The 23,556-nt window shown below is 41.0% G+C and overlaps 1 protein-coding gene across 3 annotated transcripts in view; it reads right to left on the minus strand.

Moving 5' to 3' along the window:
• Positions 1-20,837, minus strand: part of EPSTI1 (epithelial stromal interaction 1) — a 102,231-nt gene extending 81,394 nt beyond the window's left edge. For 2 of the 3 annotated variants that reach the window (XM_055360063.2, XM_063697306.1), the window contains exon 1: positions 20,202-20,512. In XM_055360063.2, the coding sequence (XP_055216038.2) occupies positions 20,202-20,389 (188 nt within the window). In that variant the 5' untranslated portion in view covers positions 20,390-20,512. Of the gene's footprint in view, positions 1-20,201 lie in introns of all 3 variants that reach the window. The other variant, XM_004054437.5, reaches the window with a different exon arrangement.
• Positions 20,838-23,556: the final 2,719 nt, after the last annotated feature.

Raw genomic sequence — 23,556 nt, forward strand, 5'->3', positions numbered from 1 at the left:
TCTCATTATTTCTCTAGCAGCTAGCCTTCAGCCAGCTTCAAACTGGGCTTTAATTTTAGACTTGTAAATGTGAGGTGTGCAACAGCCTTTGCATGCAAATGGGGCTGCTGGATGCCCAATTACATAATGTATATCAGCAGACGTTGCATGTGTAGCCTAGCATGCATACAACGTTATGAATACAAAATTAGGAGACTGCCACTGGAAATTAATCCCTTGTCCATTGCACATTCTTTGTACACCCTAAGAAACATTTTTCACTTCTGAATTGCCAGTACTTTTTAGGAGCTTGGAAGCTGCAATCCCGTGGTAGTCCCTGGAAACTTGAATATGATGCAATGGTGAGCCATGCTACAGAGACTGAAAGTTGAAACATGAGATACGAGACGTAAATGCTAATCATGAAATTGCTACACAATCTTCAATGTCTGCTAACATTGTGGTATAGAGCTTCTCTCTATACCACAAATTTGACTATACTCCAGACCAGTAGTTCTCAGCCTTTATCGTGCATCATAATCACCAGGAGGGCTTGTCTGCGAGCTTGAGAGTTTCTAATTCAGTAGCCTGCGATGGGGTCAAATAACTTACATTTTTAACAAGTTCCAAGATGATGCTGTTCTTGATCTAGGTACCACACTTGGAAAACCACTACTATAGAGCAATCAAGCTATCTTAGAACATTTGGGATAAAAGAAAACTTAGGTATTCATAAATCACTGGTAAAGACACAGAGGTTGAATCTCAGGCCAAAGATCACCAGGTCAATTGAGCAACAGTGATGAGACTCCAGTCTAGGACTTTTGACTTAGATCAGTTATCTGTCTGCAGCTAACTTTTCAACTCAATGTGCAAAGCATAAAATATGACCATCCTTTAACTTTAGTCCCTTGATAGACTTCCAAACAATGCAACCTACTTAACTGGGCACTTATTATGGATTTATTGTATTAGGGGCTTGTAGAGAGTGAGGGGAGATTCCAGAACAGGGATACTAATCACTTTAACAGAACTTACACTTTAGTTAGGAACAAGTCAAGAAACCACAAAAGCACCCCACGAGAATATCCAACCACTCAACATGAGTTCTGGATGGGGAAAAAAACAAAAATAAATAAATAAAAAATAAATTAAAAAAGAATATCCAAACAAGTCTTAAAGTGGGAATGATGTAAGTACTCAAAGATCCAAAACAGTGGAGATTCATAGAGACCTCAGAAGAGTAAAAAACTGAATTGCACGAAATAAGAATAGTAAGTTGAGGCTTAAAGAATAGGATCTGAAATAGCAAAAGTGTTTCTTTGCCAGGACTTTGCCAAAAGCAGCTTCACAGAGAATTTTCCAAGTCCATGAGTCTCTCTTACGGAAATTTTGCAAAAGGTTTGGAGAGAAAAATCAATTCATTTGTAAAAGATTGTATTCTACAATATCTAATCTGGTCAAGTTTTTAAGTCCGACATCATACTAGAATCTTCCGTCTTAAGAATAGGACTTCAGTCAATCTATGGCCAATGTGTGTAGCTTACAGGTACCTAATAGAGAAACATAAAATAAAGGGAAAGAATTAGCTCTGAATTTAGAGGGTTTTTACTGAAAACATTTTAGCATAAACCCAGGCAGTGGTCCCAGTAATAAACATTTTATGTAAATTTTATGTGAATTCCTCAGCAACCTTCTTAGCAATATTTTATTGACTGAAAATGCCAAATCTGAAACATGTTATAATAGTCCCAAGAAAGCATTGCCAAGTAAATGGTAAGGAACTTAGCTTCTATTTCTATTTCTTAATATAGGAAGAAGAGCTTAAGTCAAAGGATATGCTTTTTATTTTTTAATATCATGTGTCAGAGTGTAATGCCTTAGTAGATACAAATATTCATCCCTTCTTTCTTAGCTTTCTCTTGACATGAATAGCAAGTATAATTTATTAATGTTTTCAGCCAATTAGTTTCTACCCACAGCAAAGGCCTTTGCTGTTTTAACCTATGTGCTATCTCTTCCAACAGCCTGACTCTCAAAGTTGCTAATCTAGACAAGCCCAACAACCAACATTTCGCATTCTTGTCATTTCCTGATTAAGCAACATTCAAGCCACTGAAATAAATATATATATTTGAAAATGAGTCTCCTTAATTACCTCATTGAAATTTAATGAAAGATCTCAATTTGTAAGATTATTTTCACTTTCCAACAGCGCACATCCGTGAGATATACTGAGGGAGAATATATGAAAGAACAGACAAGATAAAATGTTTTTCTGCACCATAAGAAACATAAAATAAAAAGATATTCAAGAAATGTTTGGCCAAGCGTGGTGGCTCATGCCTGTAATCTCAGCACTTTGGGAGGCTGAGGCGGGTGGATCACTTGAGGTCAGGAGTTCAAGACCAGCCTGGCCAACATGGTAAAACCCTGTCTCTACTAAAAATATAAAAATTAGCCGGGTGTGATAGCACACGCCTGTAATCCCAGCTACTCGGGGTGCTGAGGCAAGAGAATCACTTGATCCCAGGGGGCAGAGGTTGCAGTGAGCTGCGATTATGCCACTGCACTCCAGCCTAGCCGATAACAGTGAAACTCTGTCTCAAAAAAAAAAGAAAAAGAAAAAGAAAAGAAATGTTTTCCTGGCCGGGCGCGGTGGCTCACGCCTGTAATCCCAGCACTTTGGGAGGCCAGGGCGGGCGGATCACGAGGTCAAGAGATTGAGACCATCCTGGCTAACACGGTGAAACCCCGTCTCTACTAAAAATACAAAAAAATTAGCCGGGCGTGGTGGTGGGCGCCTGTAGTTCCAGCTACTTGGGAGGCTGAGGCAGGAGAATGGCGTGAACTAGGGAGGCGGAGCTTGCAGTGAGCCCAGACTGCGCCACTGCACTCCCACCTGGGCGACAGAGCAAGACTCCGTCTCAAAAAAAAAAAAAAAAGAAAGTTTTCCTTGTGAGGTCTCTCGAGTTACACAACTGCATCTTGTGTGTACATTCTTGCACAATTTTTATAACTTTTTATCAATAAGTACTCTGAAAAAATGTTATGTTGAAGTTATCAAAAATATCTTGGCTGGCTAAAAGTATTACATAACAATATCCCCTGGTGTGTACAAACTGCACCAGATGTAATTTAAATTTGTAATTAGGAGCAACACTGGTTTGACCGAAAAAGAAATGCAGTTAACAGCAAAAGTTCGGAAAGAGAAAATTAAGTGAAAAACATAATTTCAAGCAGAATAGTAGACATGTAAAGTCTACAGTCCTGCAAAAAGTTGAAGTTTTCATAGTTCAAGAAAATCTTATCCTTGGGTATATATAAATTGAAAAAAAAAAGACTTAGAGATAATCAAAGGCATTTGGATACTTATCTTTCTAGATAAGACATTCCATATTGGTTTTTGTTACATGACCTTCAATGTAAGAATCTGAAACTTACTGTTTTCAGTCAACATTGAGTCAAAACTTTTGAGGCATTTAGGTTTCCAAAAGTTTGTTCATACATAGATCAAATTCCCAAGAATAATAGAAAATGACAAGACCAGGCCGAGCGAATTACCCTTGACCCCTAAGCCTATATTATACCACCCCTGATCAAGTATTCCACATCTCCAGTGTGGAAACATTTATGAATTGTCTTTGGCCTCAGAAACTACAGAGGCTAAGATACTGCCTGCACACCCAAGAAGCTGATGTGTAATTGATTAGTTCTTTCATCAGTACAACTCATTGCCTCTGTTAGACGGCTGAATACAGACACAGTGGGTAAAGACAGATAAATAAGCAGGAAATCATCGGGGCCTTTGTTTATAGGATGCCTTTAAGAAAATGAGAGGCATACACACCCAGGATCCCCATGGCTTACTGAGATATTGTAAATTCATGCAAACTAGAAAAAAAGTGCTGCTTCTTTCAGGTGGAGGTAATCCCACACTAAGATACATGGTTTGGTATGTATCTCAGCCACAGATCACACCTTAGCTGGGCAAGTGTGTGTAGTCACCAATCTGCACAACCATATAGAATCGACCTGAGATGATGTATTTCTTCACTTAAACACACACACACACACATAAGTAAAAGCCACACAAAAAAAAGTTAGCAAGAAGGAGTCACACTAAAGATATAAAGAGTGTATATGAAGCACAATATTGTAGAGACTCACCATCTTTAAGAGGCCAAAAACCAATGATGGGACCATCGTTGAGATGGAGACCAACTGGTAGGTATACTTACAAAATGTCTTGTAACTACTTCCTCAGTAAAAATAACTAAGAAATTCATATTTTCAGAACATAGAGATGTCAGGTCTGGGATTTGATTGGATTCCATTTACAAGCTAATAAGTTAGCCTGTTACTGTTTCACAGACACTGGCAGAAGACATGAAATTCCTGGATCAGAGACAAAGACTTTATTACTGATGGCACAGTAGGCAGCATGAGCACCAGCTTATTTACATCTATTCTCTCTGGCCTCCAGTCTTATGATGGGCGCAACAGGATGGATGCTGCACACATGGTGTGTTTGCATTGCAGCTGATAAAATCCTTCGGGAATACACCATTTTTACAGCAGATAGTAAGTGAGCCTGGTCTTTGTCCTGGGAGAACAAACCTTATCTCTCAAGGTTCCCAACTAAATAAATAACTCTAAGAAATAGGTTAAAGAGTGGTCTTGGCACATCCAACAAAACATAAGTGTACCTGAGGCCCTAGGGGGACTCTCTTTTCCAGCAAGAGAATATTTAGTATTAACATTCATATTAAGAATGGCTTAATGATAAAGAAATTGCTATTGGCAGAAAAACCACTTACTTATGAAATCTGCTATATATTTTCTCTTCCCATTATTATTATTAATAGACTTAGAATGGATTATGTTTATGTCTCAAGCCTTACTCAAGGTTATCTATAACTTAAAGGAAAAAATCAGAAATGCAAGACATAGTGATGTACTCCAAAATCTGTACATAGAACACTTAGAAATGAAATTCATGTTTTCTGATTTTGAAAGAAACACACTTGTAAAAGAAAATTCAGAAAACTATTTTAAAAACATTTAAAAGTCACACATAATCCCACCTCTCAAACACTACAATTACAATTTGATTTGGGTGAATTTACTTTTCATCTATGCTCTATACATATTATTACACAGTTGCAAACATATTTTAAGTACAGCTGTACATCCTGCTTTCATTTATAAGTGGTTTTCCTAATTTGATTATATATGTAACATGCTTAATTCTCAATGGCTACGTAGTATTTCATGATATTGGTGCATCATATAACCACTCAACTATTGCAACTGTTTCAATTATTCACTATTATAAATAATCCTACAGGATGTACAAAGCATAATGCTTTCAGCAGAACATTATCCAGAAGAAAACGCTAACAGTCCTCTGAAATCAATACTCTGAACAGGAATGTGGGCTACATTTAAACTTTTCTTCCTTAGATATCCTATTTACATTTCAAAAATCTGAGACAACATAATCATATGATTAATTTCCACTCTTGTGTGTGACATCCTTTATTCTTTAACCAAAAGAGATGTAGGCCCTACCCAACATTCACTCTCACTTCCTCCTTGCTAATAGCACTTCTATATTATTCAGACAGAGAATGTGCCCAATTAAAAGACTACAGCCACCAACCTTCTGTATAGTTAGGTAAAATTATGTGATTAAGTTTGAGAAATTGAGATATAAGTGGAAGTCACAGAGAGAGATTTCTAGAAAGCCTCCTTTAAGTGGTGGTAGACAAATAGAAAAAGCTGTTTTGTTACTTTCCTTCTTCCTGGAAGGTTGATGTGGTAGCTGGTGCTCAAGCAACCATCTTAGTCAATGAGGCAACCTGAATATGGAAGACATGATCAGGAATGGCAGAGCAGAAAGTCAGAAGCAGTCTGGTGCTCTGTGACCATGAAAACACCACATCAGTGGTAATCCGTTGCTGTACTGCCCAACTTCAAACCCTAATTCTGTTATTTCCTATCTGTACAACTTTGAGCAAATTATTCAGTTTTTCTATTTTTTCACCTGTGAAATCGGGATAACTATCCACTTCATAGGATATAAAGTGCTGTGAACCCTGAATATCTGAGGCAGGCCTCAGTTAATTTATAAAGTTTAAAGGCCTGGTGTGGTGGCTCATGCCTGTAATCCCAGCACTTTGGGAGGCCATGGCAGGCAGATCACGAGGTCAGGAGATCGAGACCATCCTGGCTAACACGGTGAAACCCCATCACTACTAAAAATACCAAAAAAAATTAGCTGGGTGTAGTGGCGGGCGCCTGTAGTCCCAGCTACTTGGGAGGCTGAGGCAGGAGAATGGCGTGAACCCAGGAGGCGGAGCTTGCAGTGAGCCAAGATCACGCCACTGCACTCCAGCCTGGGCCACAGAGCGAGACTCCATCTCAAAAAAAAAAAGAAAGTTTATTTTGCCAAGGTTGAGGACGCACCCATGACACAGCTTCAAGAGGCCCTGATGACATGTGGTCTAGGTGGTCAGAGTACAGTTTGGTTTTAGACATTTTAGGAAGACATGAGACATCAAACAACATATGTAAGATGAACATTGGTTTAGTCCAGAAAGGCAGGACAACTGGAAGCAAAGATGGGACAACGCATAGCGGGGAGGGGGCTTCCAGGTCATAATAAATAAGAGACAAACAGTTGCATTCTTTTGAGTTTCTGATTCGCCTTTCCAAAGAAGGCAATCAGATATGCATTTATCTCAGTGAGCAGAGGGTTGACTTTGAATAGAATGCAAGGCAGGTTTGCCCTGAGCAGTTCCCAGCTTGACTTTTCCCTTTAGCTTAGTGATTTGGGGACCCCAGGATTTCTTTTCATTTCACAGTTCTGAGAACAATGCCAGAAAATAACAAATATTCTATTATAGTTTTCCATTATTTGTATTAGATCATCCCTAGACTACCTACCTTCAGACTTATTTTATGGGAGAGAAATAAACAAAGCCATAGATACTTACTTAAGATAACTAAGGGGACATCTACTGCATTGTATGTAATTATAATAACTATATATAACATATATGACATCTATTTTATATGTAACAACTTAGCCCTGAATCACTAGGACATCTCCTTTCTTCATGCTGTGACTGATTCCCTTTGCTGCATCTTCTTTCATAAATATATATCATTAAGTTTTTTCTAATTATTTCTTTATATCCCTGTTTCTGGCTCTTCCTTTTAACAACTGTATCCTGGTTCCTGATTCTTTCCTTTGAATAATAAGGACCACTGCATGAAACAAAGTAGTATTTATAAATAATACATCTTAAAAATTAGTACATATTTTTTCTCCTGTAAATGGTAGCATGATTCTGAGCCCAGGCTTTTTTCATTAAATTATGTATTAACGTATAACATACCTACAGAAAATGGCACAAATTTTAAGCATACAGCTTCATAAGAAAAGTTCTTTTACATTCTCCAGGTTCCAAAAGAGAAAAGGAAAAAAATAACAACAGGCACAATGAGCTTTAGAATATCACCTAAAATTGTATTTCCCCCAATGTTTTAAGAAATTTTAAGCCGGTGGGGCACAGTGGCTTATGCCTGTAATCCCAGCACTTTGGGAGACCGAGGCGGGTGGATCACGAGGTCAGGAGATGGAGACCATCCTGGCTAACACGGTGAAGCCCCGTCTCTACTAAAAATACAGAAAAAAATTAGCCGGGCGTGGTGGCGGGTGCCTGTAGTCCCAGCTACTCAGGAGGCTGAGGCAGGAGAATGGCGTGAACCAGGAAGGCGGCGGAGCTTGCAGTGAGCCGATATCGCGCCACTGGACTCCAGCCTGGGCGACAGAGCGAGACTCTGTCTCAAAAAAAAAAAAAAAAAGAAAAGAAATTTTAAGCCTAACAAGCAAAGTTATATATTATTAAAATGAATATCCATATACTGTTTACTTATATTTACTAATTGTTAATGTTTTCCCACATTTGCTTTTTCTCTTTTAACCATATGAAAATAAGCTGCAGGGTCATAACACATCATGCCTAAATATTTTAGCATGTATCTCCTAAAAACAAAAACAGTCTCCTACTTGAATATAATACCATTATCACACCAAGAAATTTAACATTAATATTGCCTAATAGTCTATATTCAAATTTCCAAATTGTTTCCATTTTAATATTCTTCCCTACCTTTACCTCATCCTAGATCCAATTATGGATTACACATTTCTATGGTTTGACCTGTGTTTGTAGACTCCTATGAGCTCAGACAATTTCCTTGACTTTTTTTTTCTTTCTTTCATGACTGACATAATTGAAGAGTTCAGGTAACTTTTCTTATAGAATGCTTCACAATCTGGATGTAAGGAAAAGATTATTTCCTCATGATTCGATTAGGTTAAACATTTTTAGAAAGAATACTAGATAGGACATGTTATCCAAGATGCCACTGTGAGAACAAAGGTTGTTTCTTTGTGCAACTAAATAATAAGCCAATGTGAAAAACAAGATCCATCTATATGATGGAGTGCAATCACAGTTTAAAACAAAGATTAGAAAAAGAGTATCTGTCACCTTCTATTGGCAATAGAAATCAAAGGGCATTGTATTGTCCATTCTCATGCTGCTAATAAAGACATACTTGAGACTGGGTGATTTATAAAGAAAAAGAGGTTTAATGGACTCACAGTTCCACATGGCTGGGGAGGCCTCACAATCATGGTGGAAGGCAAAGGAGGAGCAAAGGCATATCTTACATGGTGGCAGGCAAGAGAGCATGTGCAGAGGAACTGCCCTTTATAAAACCATCAGGTCTCATGAAACTCACTTTCGAGAACAGCACAGGAAAAAACAGCCCCTATAATTCAATTACCTCCCATGGGTCCCTCCCACAATACATGGTGATTATGGGAGCTACAATTCAAGATGAGATTTGGGTGGGGACACAGCCAAACCATATTAGGCATCATGGCCCTAGGTTTTCCACTTGGAATCAAGAGTCAAAGAGTGCAACCTGTACTTTAGAGATTTCTTTACACTAAACTCTTTGAAGTGTTTATTTCTAAGGGTCAGAATTGCAGGGGACTTTCACATTCTGTATTATTTTTGAAATGTTTGAGTTTTTATAACAAGCAGATATGACTTTACTTTTATAATCAGAGAAACATATTCTGAAGATTTTTAATAGAGAAATATTTCATATAAAGATTTCTTATAGCAGGGGCTCAGCTTTTCTTACAAGATTAGGTAGCATAGGTTTCTGCTTTCACTAGTACCATAATAAAACAAACAATGGGCAATACTAGCCCTTGAGTTTTAATGATGGTAAACATCTTCAGTTTTTCTACAGGACTTTAATGGATTTTCTTTTTAAGTCTTCATATTTGCAGGGGGTGGAGGACAAGGAATTACAAACATTACAGAACAAAGGAACCATCATCAGCCGATTCTCTGATATAGAATAGACCCTTCAAATGCAGTCATCTCCCTTTGATTATTTTCTTTCCTCTTAAGCTTCTGTTTCAGATTCAAATACATTCTGAATAGATGCAATTAACCTTAATATGTATAACCTTACAGCACTCTACTGACTTTGAAGTAAGTAACCTTACTGTGTAATTGAACTAAGTTTCTTTTTTTCTCATTTCTGCTATGGTTCTACTGATTATTGTTGGTAATATGTGTTTTCAAGCTTTCATCATCCTGTTGATTTATTGTTTCACCGTTCCAGCTGCCAAAGACTTTTTAGCAATTCCCATTCATTTTTGGTGATACTGTATTTGAACAAAAATGATTGCTCCCCAAGGCTTGGCAGACCACAAATGCATACCATACTGAGGAATGGAATCCAGTGCAGAAAAGTTGGAAATTCCTTCTAAACAGGACCATAATTTCTACCGTCCTGCACAAACAGGAATGTAAATTTGATCTAATCAAACCAAAATGTTTTTTTTCTTTTCATCCACTTTGTCTCTTCTGTCATGCATAGAACTGTGCTTTTCAAACTGTAGGAGGTAACCCTCTAATGGGTTATGAAATCAATTCAGTGGATTTATTTTTAATGCACAAGAATAGAAACTGCCAGAGTACATCACATATAATAAGGGTGAAAATTGTTTTGTGAAATTTTTTCAGTTATATATACCCTAATATATACTCAGTCAGGTACTAGGTCATGATGTCAAATGAATTTCTCACTGTAGGCTATGATCAGAAGTCTGAAAAAAAAATCACTGTAAGTTACTATGTTGTTGAGGTTGCACAGTGAGAGTGAGATAACTGCTCTAATGTCAGAGGTGTCTGAACCAGAGAGATTCCATCTTGAATAGGGGCTGGGTAAAATAAAGGCTAAAACCTGCTGGGCTGCATTCCCAGTTAAGGCATTGTAAGTCACAGGATGAGATAGGAGGTTGGCACAAGATACAGGTCCTAAAGAGCTTGCTGATAAGACAGTTTTCAGTAAAGAAGCCAGCTAAAACCCACCAAAACCAAGATGGCAACGAGAGTGACCTCTGGTTTTCCTCAATGCTACACTCCCACCAGCACCATGACAGTTTACAAATGCCATGGCAACATCAGGAAGTTACCCTAGATGGTCTAAAGAGGGGAAGCATGAATAACCCACCCCTTGTTTAGCATAAAATTAAGAAATAACTATAAAAATGGGCAACCAGCAAGCCTTGGGGCTGCTCTGCCTATGGAGTAGTCACTCTTTATTCCTTTACTTTCTTAATAAACTTGCTTTCACTTTGCTCTATAGACTTGCCCTGAATTATTTCTTGTGTGACATCCAAGAAACTTCTTTTGGGGTCCAGATGAGGACCCCTTGCCAGTAACACTAACACAAGGCTACCAAGCTCACCTGTCATTTGTGAAAAGCAGCAGAACAAAGGGAATCCCCAGAGAAACTTTTCTCCTGCAAAGTACTTCTCTATTCAAATCATTTTAAAGCTATGATGGGGTTCACGACATGTTATCCCAAAATATGGCACCTTGGTATTTGAGAAAACAGCAAAAGGAGGAAGGTCTCTCTGACCTTCGCCCATCTTTTTCCCCTGAAGCAAGCCATAAAAAATTTCTCTGACCTTCCTCTAAGGTAGGTCATAATATCCTCATTTCAGAGGGATCCTCCCTCCTCCCTAAACCCATAGGAAAGAAATGGAGACATACAGACACAAAGAATTTGAACAAACAGGACTTGCTAAGCTTCCCCAGTTTCTGTCATTAGACCATACTCCTTTTTGACCAATCATACTTCTATACACTATCCACTCTTCATCAAACCTAAGCATAAAAAGACACAGTTTTCCCTGGTTCTTTGAATCTTCATTTTTGGATGCTCCTATGTCCTATAAAACTCATGTTAAATGAATGGGTATGCTTTCCTCTTGTTAATCTGTCTTTTTTTATAGGGATATCAGCCATGAACCTAGGGATAGGTAAGGAAAGAAATCTTCCCCTCTCTGCAACTGTAAATGTCACATTACTGCTTCGATATTACCACTCTCTTTAGCCTATAGAACTTCTCTTTTCTTAATGTCAATATAAAACAATGATAGGGCTGGGCGCAGTGGCTCATGCCTATAATCTCAGCACTTTGGGAGGCCAAGGCAGGTGGACCACGAGGTCAGCAGTTCAAGACCAGCCTGGCCAACATGGTGAAACCACGTCTCTACTAAAAATACAAAAATTAGCCAGGCATGGTGGTGGGCACCTGTAATCCCAGCTACTCGAGAGGCTGAGGCAGGGGAATTGCTTGAAGCCAGGAGGCGGAGTTTGCAGTGAGCTGAGACCACGCCATTGTACTCCAGCCCGGGCAACAGAGCGAGACTCCATCTCAAAAAAAAAAACAAAAAAAAAAACAATGATAAGACCTTAGCTAGCTGTATTATCAATCCTTCATCTATCCTCCATCTATACATCATATTCAAGATCCAAAATTTGGTAGATAGACATAGGTTTGAATACTGGTTCTGTCACTCAAAAAGCCATAAGATCTTGGAAAATCATTTCATTTTCAAGACTCAGCTTCCTCATCTTTAAGGTAGCAAATGGCTTATCATGAAGAGAATATTCAATAATGTACCTGACATACTTAACACAAGGTCTAGCACATGGCTAATCATGGAAAACACATGGGCTACTAATTGTTATTTTGGTTTTAGTCTCTCAGGGGTACCCAGTTTAATTATTTCAGATCATAACTAATTTACTTTATGCTACAACAGGATTCCAATGCTTCATTACGCTTCTCATTTCAAAAATAAGTCAAATAGTATTAGTATTAGTATCTGATAATCATAGAGACATCTACCTAGCTCATTGAGACATGTCATTAGGAAGAGTTAAATACTATCTGTTGCTTTATAAACTTTCTGCATGCTAGAGATTGACTTAAATAATCCCCTAATGAATAACCATCTATATTGAGCCATCAAGATTACTCATTACAATCAATCACAGATACTCTCTTCCAATGTACTATTATTTCATAACATTAAAAGGAACTCCAGCATTATCCAATTCTCCATCTCCAGGGAAGAATACTAGACTGATGCATTCAGGCCACTTAGCATCTATAAGCAGAATTTTATTCTCATAATCATATAGAGAAGGAAATTGAAAATCTGAACATTGCAGTGAGGAAGAAATAGTGAAAACAGTTCTAATATGCTCTAATAAGTTTGTTAAAACTTGTACTTCATTTCAGAATATTTTATGTGGCTTATTCAGATACAAATAATGTGAGTCAAAATGACTTAAGTTCTGTCTCAGACATAAGAAACCATACTTCAGGATTTCAGAAAATAGACACTAAATAGTGATATTGATAAAAATTTAACACTATAACTTAGTGACTTTATTATTGTATATCCCGCCTTGTATTCCATCTTATAATTACAAAATACTTTACAAAATTTAACAATGCTTTTTAAGGAGAAAAGAGAAAAATCAGGATTGGCCATGATGAACTGCTCTTACCAAACCATCATTTATTCTCCTTTTATCTCCCTTGAGAGTTTGGGGATGAAGAGAAGGATTACAAAGATTATTTCCTTCCCTCAAGCATAACAAACTGGTGGGACGCATTAAGGTTGGATCAAGGAAATTAGGAAATGTTTTTCTGGGCCCTGAAGGAGGAAATGAGAAAAAGAATGGGTTTCCCCAATCTGCATAGAGAGCATGCCAACAACAGACATAAATAAGATGTCTAAGTGTTGAGGTTGCAGTAGGGTGTTTTAGAGACTGTATTAGTTTGAGTCCTTCAGAAGCTGACACCAAGATGGGGTTAGACAAGCAAGAGATGGATAAGGGGGAATGCTTGTGAAGGATGAAAGGGGGAGCAGGGGTAGGGAAGGAAAGCTTTGAGAACAAGACTGGGTCTGATTACTATTGCCAAAACCTAAATAAAAGACAGTGAGAGAGGCCCTCCCAAAGAAAATCATATTTATTCTGGATTGAGCATTGCAATGGGAATACAGTGGGTATATTCAAGAAGGCAAAGGAAGACAAGGGTTTTTTAAGGAAAAGTGAGGAAAGGAGGGTGATACAAGTTGTTTGAGACAAATATCCTTGGCTACAAGAATCAGCAAGGGTAGAATCAGTCCAAGGCTGGACAGACAGTTGCTAGGCAGATGTCCTTGCAGAAGTATTTTTTGTGTAAGGTTGTAGCTTTTGTGCAAAGTTGTAGTTTTTGCAGAGCCTTTTGTGAGAGTTCTTGTTATCAGGCATATGTGCATGAGAATCTTCCCTTCATGGCCCCAGCTCCACGTGTTTGACACAAGTGACCTCATTTTGATTCTGACAACTTTCATTCTATGAAAGGACCAAAGGAAAGAGGATTGAGTAGCAAGATCCTCAGTGTTACACAGTTCTGAGAAAATCTTGGACACGAATATGGGGAGTCTTCCAGCAAAAGTTGCCTAATAGAGGAGTCCTACATGGGCCAGGAATAGGCTAGCACTAAAACCATCCCAAGAAAATTGTATAAAATTGAGCAAGAGAAAAACAAAACAATAAAATCCAACCGGGCTTGCAGCAGCAATCATTAAGCCACCTTGCCCTTTGGTCCACTTCCTTGTAACTGGTTGTTGCTCGCTAGCCCAGCTTTGAGCTGTCCAATGGACAACCCCAGATTTTCTAGCCCCTCACCCTCCATGAATCCCCTTAAAAACCCTTGCCCAGAACCCACAGAAGGAACAAATTTGAGGCTTGAGAATTCCTCCTGTTTCCTCACTGAGAATGTCGCGATGATTAAACTCTTTCTCTGCTGCAAGTGCCATTGTCAGTGTATGGGTCTGTTGCTGCACAGAAGGCGTATAAGCCTGGCAGTCCTGCAACAGCACTGGCACCCTGGAATGCTCAGCCATTGCCTGGGATGGGTGCAGCACAAGCCAGCACTCACAGGCAAGGTGTAATGGATCCAAAAGGGTGGCAGCTGGGGCCGTCAGCTGACTATGCTCCCCACTGTAAGTTCTTCTGAAGACAATCTGAATAACAAGTTTCTCTGGCTGTCCAGAGGCCATTTAAACTCCTGTGATATAATAAAAAATAAATATTTAGTCATGGTTCCTGGTTCCTGGGACAGAGGTCCCAAAACCCTGGGGATTCCCAGAGTGCTAAGTGTCTTTTGTATGCTAATGACTGTTGGTGAGGTCCCTAGACAGCTAGCTTAAGAACCGAGACTGGTAGCTAGAAAAACCAGCTATGCAACTGGAGGGTTAAAACTTTTAGCCCCTGGCCGGGCGCGGTGGCTCACGCTTGTAATCCCAGCACTTTGAGAGGTCAAGGTGGGTGGATCACAAGGTCAGGAGTTCGAGACCAGCCTAGCCAATATGGTGAAACCTCGTTTCTACTAAAAATACAAAAAAATCAGCCAGGCATGGTGGCACATGCCTGTAATCCCAGCTACTTGGGAGGCTGAGGCAGAAGAATTGCTTGAATCCAGGAGGCAGAGGTTGCAGTGAGCTGAGATCACGCCACTGCACTACAGCCTGGGTGACACAGCGAGATTCCATCTCAAAAAAAAAAACTGTCAGCCCCATCTCAATTTCTGGGGAGAGGCAGGGGCTGGAGATTTAATCACCAATGGCCACTGATTTAATCAATTATGCCTAGGTAATAAAGCCTCAATAAAAGTTCTTGAACTATAAGGTTTGGGAGTCTTCCAGGTTGGCAAACACATCAAAGTATCTACCTAGAGTATGGAAACTCTTCACACCCCACCACCTACCCCTTCATCTCCCAAAAGATGCCTTACGCATCTCTTCCACTTGACTGAGTTGTATCCTTTATGGCAAACCTGTAATCATAAATATAGTAATTTCTGCGAGTTTTGTGAGTCACTCTAATGAATTATCAAAACTGGGGAAGGGGAGATGCATGGGAACCCCCAACTTTGTAGTCTGGTGGGTAGACACACAGGTAGCCTGGAGATTCCATTTGCAGCTAGTGTCCGAAGTCTGAAGTGGGGGGCAGTTTTGTGGGACTGAGCCCTTAATTTGTGGGGTCCACACTAACTCTGAGTAGTTAGTGTTAGAATTGAACTGTGGGACACCTAGTTGGGGTCACAGTTAGTTGGTGTTAGAATGACATATTTGATGTCAGGAGAAAAAAAAACCACGCAACTCCTAATGATCCTGTAGACCAAAGCTCAAACGTCACCTCTAAGGAAAGATCTTCCTGCTCCCAAGACCAGCTCAGACCCCAGCTTTCCTTGCAAGCTTGTCCAGCCCAGGGCCCACAAGGTGCATGTAGCCCAGGTGGCTCAGGATGGCTTTGAATATGGCCCAACACAAATTCATAAACTTTCTTAAAACATTGAGGTTTTTTAGCGATTTTTTTTTAAGCTCATCCGCTATCATTAGTGTTAGTGTATTTTGTGTGGGGCCCAAGACGATTCTTCTTCCAATGTGTCCCCAGGAAGCCAAAAGATTGGATACCCCTGCTTTAAAGTATACATATTTATTCACATATTAATAAATGTCTGTCCCATCAATTAGACAGTAAGCTTCATAAGGGCTTATTTTGTGTTGAATAGTTATTTGTTCCTAGTTTTTAATTAGTTCTTTTAAGCTAGAGATCCTCTCATTCCATGGTGGTTACGAGGATTGAAAGAGTTAATATACATAGTGTGCTTTTACATACTAGGTACTACGTAAGTGCTATTATTATTATTGCTCATGTTGAAGTCTCTACAATACTAATATGAAGTAGGCCACAAAAATGTTAAGATTAACATAATTTACATACAATTCAGCTCAAGTTAACTGTAAAATAAAACTCCATATTATAGGTTCATTTTCAAAATATCTTTTTATTTTCTTCAAACAGCATCAAGCTAAAGGACCAGGTATGGTTAGACAAGTACATGAATGTGAACTCAACCCTATATTACTAGCACGGGCAAGATCCCATTTCCCAGAATTGGATAAAACCAGGTAAATGCATGTCTTTGTCTTATATTTATCTAGAGGTGATATAAATAATGTAAAATATTTACAAACAAGCAGAATATTAAAAGGAAGGACAAAGGTTTACTTTGGATTAGAAGTTTGTGTAAGCTTTTTTCTCTTTTAATTTGTGTAGACAGCTTTGATATTTAAGGACAAGACAAAAATCACCAAGTAAAAATAATTGGGAAAGCCAGTATGAATTAGTAAATACTTACAATAACTTAAATCCAAATTCCATCAAGAACTCAGTCTTGGCTGGGCGTGGTGGCTCACGCCTGTAATCCCAGCACTTTGGGAGGCTGAGGCAGGCAGATCACAAGGTCAGGAGTTTGAGACCAGCCTGGCCAATGTGGTGAAACCCCATCTCTACTAAAAATACGAAAATTAGCCAGGCATGGTGGCATGTGCCTGTGGTACCAGCTGCTCGGGAGGCTGAGGCAGAGGAGTCACTTGAACCCGGGAGGCAGAGGTTGTTGTGAGCTGAGATTGCGCTGTTGCACTCCAGCCTGGGCGACAGAGCGAGACTCTGTCTCAAAAAAAAAAAAAGAACTCAATCTTGTCTGAGAGTCTATCAGAGGTACTCAGAATAATTTAATATATTGATAGCCACAGATTTTTACTAGTATACTTTGTTTCTATGCAAATAGGTGGTTTATTTATTTATTTATTTGAGACAGGGTCTCACTCTGTTGCCCAGGCTGGAGTACAGTGGTACAATCATAGCTCACTGTAGTCTTGGAGCTCCTGAGCTCAAGCTATCCTCCTGCCTCAGCCTCTTGAGTAGCTGGGACACAGGTATGTGCCACCGTGCCCAGATAATTTAAATTTTTTTCTTTTGGAGAGACAAGGGACTCCCTATGTTACTCCTGGACTAAAGCAATCCTCCCACATTGGCTTTCCAAAGTGCTGAGGTTACAGACACAAGCCCCTGCGCCCGACCACAAGTAGGTGTTTTAAACCAGTGTTTTTTTTTTTTAACAAGGCACAAACATTCGACTTAAGTGTGACAGCATAGTACTTTACAAGGAATAAAGTTATGTTTTACACATATACACGTGGAAAAATTAAAACCCTATGAAGTTGGTATTGTCTTATATTAAGTAATGAGGAAACTGAGGCATAAAGTAGCTAAGGATTTTGTTCAAAGAGCAAGTGATGGTATAATCAGAACTTGAACCCAGGTCTACCCGGCATCAGAGCCCATATTCCTAATCCCCACACTGGGGCTGCAGGAGGAAATTAATGGAAGGATGCCCACAAAACAAGACAAATCTTTTACCATATAAATAAATTCACATTATGAGTGGACAAATGAAACTGTACTATTAAAGCACTTTATCCTCTTTTTTCCTTTTTTTTTTTTTTTTTTTTTTTGCTTTTTGTTTGTTTTGTTTTGTTTTTGAGACAGAGTCTCACTCTGTCGCCCAGGCTGGAGTGTAGCGGCGCGATCTCGGCTCACTGCAAGCTCTGCCTCCCGGGTTCACGCCATTCTCCTGCCTCAGCCTCCCAAGTAGCTGGGACTACAGGTGCCTGCCACCATGCCCGGCTAATTTTTTGTATTTTTAGTAGAGACGGGGTTTCACTGTGTTAGCCAGGATGGTCTCCATCTCCTGACCTCATGATCCGCCCTCCTCAGCCTCCCAAAGTGCTGGGATTACAGGCGTGAGACACCACGCCCGGCCTCTTCATTTTTTTTAAATCAGAAAGTGTTTCTAATTTTTATCCCCAAAATAAATAAAGCCTTCTTTATTTTGGGGCAGGGGGTAGGCAGCTAATTCTACTGAGATATTTGCCATTCATTTTCCTTGGTTTTCCAACTTCATTAAAGGAAACAAGTGAGAAAGTGAATCTAAGTAACTAATGGAGATGCAACAAAAATTCAAAGTCATCCCAACAGGATCTCAGACATCAAACCCCTAAAAGGGAATATATAATTCTGTACTTACTGCAACTGGTTCACATGAGAAAAAAAAAAAAAAAAAGGAAGACTCTGTGAGAGATAACTAAACACTTCCTGGTATTTTTTAATGGTTTATTTGAAAATCTTTTCAGGAATCGCAAAATAGTGTACAGTGAGGTCTTCAGGGTATTAAGGCCTGGATAACCCATGAGAAAGCTGCCTCTTTCTGGGCAATTTGATCTGGCAAGATTCCAGGGTAATTACAACCAAATAAGAAAACAGATGCAACAGTTAATACTTATGCGATGATACGAGCTTAAAAATAAATGGTTGTATCTAAATAAATGCTTTTTAACAGAAAAAAGTCATGCAAATCATGTTCATCATTAACTATTCATGGACACGAGACCATATATCTATGACCTTTGTTACTGTTAAGTACTATAGCTTGTAGATACGTGGGTTACTTGAAAGTAATTGGCTGCTTCTATTGTGGCGAGACACTAATTATTCTGAGGAGGAAAGAAATGCAACAATCTCTAATTGATTTCCAGATTATCCACCCCATCTAAGGGTAAACCTAAGCTAAATAATAATATTAAAGGCCTGGTACTTTCCAAAAGCTAAGGGATGAAAGAAAATCTACTGTTTATCGGCCATAAGGTTATATACTGTTTCTTAGCAACCAGGGTTTGTCTTTCAGAGACTAGAAGTCGATGAAAAAGGAGAGACTAAAAATAAAACCATTTGGACAGTTCCACTTCACAGAGGCAGCACTTCAAAGGCAGTGATGTTGTGATAAACCATACTGTTGAGTTAAAGAAGTTCATTCCATTGGCTAGAAAGAGAGGCTCATGACACTTGCTTAATAAGTGTTTCCCGGATACTCACTGCAGTCCCTGAACCAAAGACCAGGAATAAAAGCTACCTATCTGTTCCTGCATAGAGCACATATCAACATCAGGGATGAGAGGTACTATGGTCACTCACCTCCTCACTCTGTCAGCTCCACTCCTCTGGTTATAAGAGGCTAGTTTATCTGGGAGTCTTCCTGGGGCGTAGGCTTGCTCCTACCTAGAGGCAGAATTTGAACCTTCTACCCCATATCACATTTCTTGTTGACCCTTACCTGTTAGTGTCTGATATAGTAATTCCGTTTAGGACACCAAGTTTTGTTTTTCTGTTTTGTTTTGTTTTGTTTTGAGACAGTCTCGCTCTGTTGCCCAGGCTGGAGTGCAATGGCGCAATTTCCTCTCACTGCAACCTCCGCCTCCCCGGTTCAAGCGATTCTCCTACCTCAGCCTCCCAGGTAGCTGGGACTACAGGCGCGTGTCATCACACCCAGCTTATTTTTTATTTTTAGTAAAGACTGGGTTTCACCATGTTGGCCAGGCTGGTTTCGAACTCCTGACCTCAGGTGATCTGCCTGCCTTGGCCTCCCAAAGTGCTGGGATAACAGGCTTGAGCCAACGCGCCTGGCCCAGCACCAAGTTTTTAAAAACAGTAAGGGAAGTTATTTCCATACTGGTTGGAGTATGAGTTCTAGAGATACCTGGAAAATGACATCTTACTGGATGCCTAGGCAGTTCCTACACACCCATATCTTTCAATCCTGTAGCCAGTCACAAAAGTCAGGAAAGTAGTGTTCCTGGAAGGAACCGGGCTGGTTATTTACCAAAGGACTGCAAACTAGCCTACTCAATTTATAAGGTACGGCATGGATACTTTCATTTAAGCAAATGAGCTTTCATTCAGTCAAAATCCCTGTTGTTGGGCCTCTGTGGTTTTAAACTCCAAGGACCAAGAAGGTGCTTGTGAGTGAGTATGTTTGGGGCCCGGGCTCCCGCCCCGAAGCCAGGTTGTTAAAATACTCACTGCCTCTGGCCCGCGTGCACGACGCTCTCCCGCGAAGGGCTCTCAGGGGCTGCCTCCAAACCCTCTCTCCGGTCTTCCACGGGGCTCAGCTCCCCTTGCCGCCCAGAAGAGTCCTGGGGATCCCGGGTCGGGCGGGAGGCAGGGGAGGCGCCGAGCCCGGAGCTCATCACTCTATGGCGGGTGTACATGGTTCACAGCCCGCGGGTCCCGGGCCGCCGTCGCTGCGGGAGGGATGCGGCTGGGACGCTTAGCGAGTCTCAAGATGGGATTCCAAAGTGCAGAGGCAGCGGTTTTAACAGCTGAGTTTCGGTTTCTCAGAATCAGCAGCAGACTGCGCCCGCCCCAGAGAACTTCCCCACGTATTCTCCACTGAGGCCGGGTCCGACCTTATCGCGGGTTAACAGCCCAGGATGTTGACTTGAGCTGGCTTGGTCGGCTACAGGTGAGATGGTTTAAAGTCTCACAATCACCTCAGAGGTTAATCAGAATAACTGGGATCAGCCACGGACACCTGGTGAGCGATTAGCCCGCAGAGTGACTACAATCCTGAAAGATACTTGAGAAACTGTTTAACAGGCAACTCTAATTTGAGGTTACCGCTGGATATTTGAGACTGTAAAAAATATATTAACCTTATACCAGAGATTAGGTCAATAACTAAAATCATCTCAACAAAATGTCGCCTTTTATCAGTAATGACTGCTGTGTGGCTGTTACCAATGCACATACTTTCAAGTTAGAGGAAATGGAAACTGAAATCAAAAGAAAACAAAAACCTACAAAGCCGGAGAAGTAAGCTAAGGTAGACATGATTCTCCAGGCAGCCTTGCTAAGTAATTGACTAGAGATTCGAGAACTATTAAAAACACCTGCTCTGTGCAGAACAGTGTGCAATGGTGATGTGGGGACATTTTAAAATATGGATGTGTAAGGCTCAGTTCCTGTAGGTTCAGGGGTGAGCTCTGGCATTCATATTTTTGAAAAGCTCCCAGATGATTCTGATGTGTGCCAGGGTTGGTCACCAGGGTCACAATGCCGTCTACACAAAGAAGAGTGAAGGCTCTTCCCTCATGTTACCTGCATTCTAGGAGTATCCTAGTAGACAGGTAAACAAATGGGAATGCCACTTTGGGATAAATGAAATGACAGGCAGTTGTGGAGGCACAGGGAAACTGGGGATTAGCCCTCTGAGTAATTCAGGAACAGGGACATTTGAGAATGAGCCACCAAAGACATAGGAATTCACCAAGAAGAAGGAGATGCTATGGCAGAGGCTTGTCACTTAAAATGACATGGTGTGTACTTAATTCCAGGGGTTGTCATGTGGCTGGAGCACCCCAGTCCTAGGTCAGCAAGACAGGAGCTGGACTGTCTTCCTTATATTATTGGTGCTTAGAACAAAAAGACACATACAGGTTTGATAGCTAATGAAAGAATGAAATTGAAGGGTGGGCAAGGGTGGGACAGGAGAGGAGAAAATAATGACAAGGAACATGGTAGGAAAGGCAGTCAGGATTTCTATGCCATCCTAAGACATTAGGGTTTTGTAGAGTAGGCCAGAGTTTCACAAATTTCAGTAAGCATCAGAACCACTTGGAGGAGGGTGCGTTAAAACAGATTTATGGCCAGGCACGGTGGTTCACTCCTGTAATTCCAGTACTTTTGGAGGCCGAGGCAGGAGGATCACCTGGAGATCAGGAGTTGAAGATCAGCCTAGCCAACATGGTGAAACCCCACCTCCACCTGGGTGACAGAGAGAGACTCCATCTCAAAAAATATATATATAGTTTCTGATTCAGGTCTGGGATGGGGCCCAAGGATTTGCATTTCTAACAAATTTCCAGGTGATACCAATGATGCCAGTCTCAGGATCACCCTTTGGGAACCACTGTTGTAGGCAATGTGGAAGGCACAGGAAGTTTTTCAATAGGGCAGTTACTCAATAATATCTGTTTTACAAAGTTAGCTTCTAACAATGTGAAAACGGAGATTGAAAGATGAAGAGATTGAAATCGGGAAGATAAATTCAGAGCCTAGTTACGTCTAGGTAAGAAATACAGATCTGAGCTAAGGCAACCCAGAAAGTGGGGAGCAAAATCAAGACATTTCACATGGGCAAGGCTCAGTTGCTCATGCCTGTAATCCCAGCACTTCTGCAGGCTGAGGCAGGAGGATCACCTGAGGCCAGGAGTTTAAGGCCAGCCTGGGCAGCATGGTAAGACCTCATCTCTACAAAACAAATAAATAAAACATAAAAGACATTTCACATGAGAGATTAGCATAGATAAAAACTAGATGAAAGAGAGAATTGAGTACTGGAAGGCAGCAGAGAGAAGGGGAGATGGCTTTTATAGTGCTTTGAGACCAGCTTTGCCACATACTGGCCACACAACCAAGGCCAAATCTCTTAATTCCTCAGAGGTCCAGTTTCCTCCTCTGCCTCATGTGGGTATTGTGAGGAATAGAGATCATCCACATCAGTGGTTCTCAAATGGAGTTGATTTTTCCTCTAGCAGACATCTGGCAATGCCTGGAGATATTTTTGATTGTGAAGCCTCAAAGTGGGGAGGTGCTACTAGCATCTAGTGTGTAAAGGCCAGGGTTGCTGCTAAACATCCTACAATACACAGAATAGGCCCACATGACAAAGAGTTGTCCTGCCCCAAGTGTCAACAGTGTTGAAGTTGAAAAATCCTGATCTTCACAATATGCCTACCTTGCTCTCCCTCTCCCTCTCCCTCTCCCTCTCCCTCTCCCTCTCCCTCTCCCTCTCCCTCTCCCTCTCCCTCTCCCTCTCCCTCTCCCTCTCCCTCTCCCTCTCCCTCTCCCTCTCCCTCTCCCTCTCCCTCTCCCTCTCCCTCTCCCTCTCCCTCTCCCTCTCCCTCTCCCTCTCCCTCTCCCTCTCCCTCTCCCTCTCCCTCTCCCTCTCCCTCTCCCTCTCCCTCTCCCTCTCCCTCTCCCTCTCCCTCTCCCTCTCCCTCTCCCTCTCCCTCTCCCTCTCCCTCTCCCTCTCCCCACGGTCTCCCTCTCCCTCTCTTTCCACGGTCTCCCTCTGATGCCGAGCCAAAGCTGGACGGTACTGCTGCCATCTCAGCTCACTACAACCTCCCTGCCTGATTCTCCTGACTCAGCCTGCCGAGTGCCTGCGATTGCAGGCGCGCGCCGCCACGCCTGACTGGTTTTCGTATTTTTTTGGTGGAGACGGGGTTTCGCTGTGTTGGCCGGGCTGGTCTCCAGCTCCTAACCGCGAGTGATCGGCCAGCCTCGGCCTCCCGAGGTGCCGGGATTGCAGACGGAGTCTCTTTCACTCAGTGCTCAATGGTGCCCAGGCTGGAGTGCAGTGGCGTGATCTCGG

This window comes from Gorilla gorilla, chromosome 14 (assembly GCF_029281585.2).
Source record: "Gorilla gorilla gorilla isolate KB3781 chromosome 14, NHGRI_mGorGor1-v2.1_pri, whole genome shotgun sequence".
NCBI lineage: Eukaryota > Metazoa > Chordata > Mammalia > Primates > Hominidae > Gorilla > Gorilla gorilla.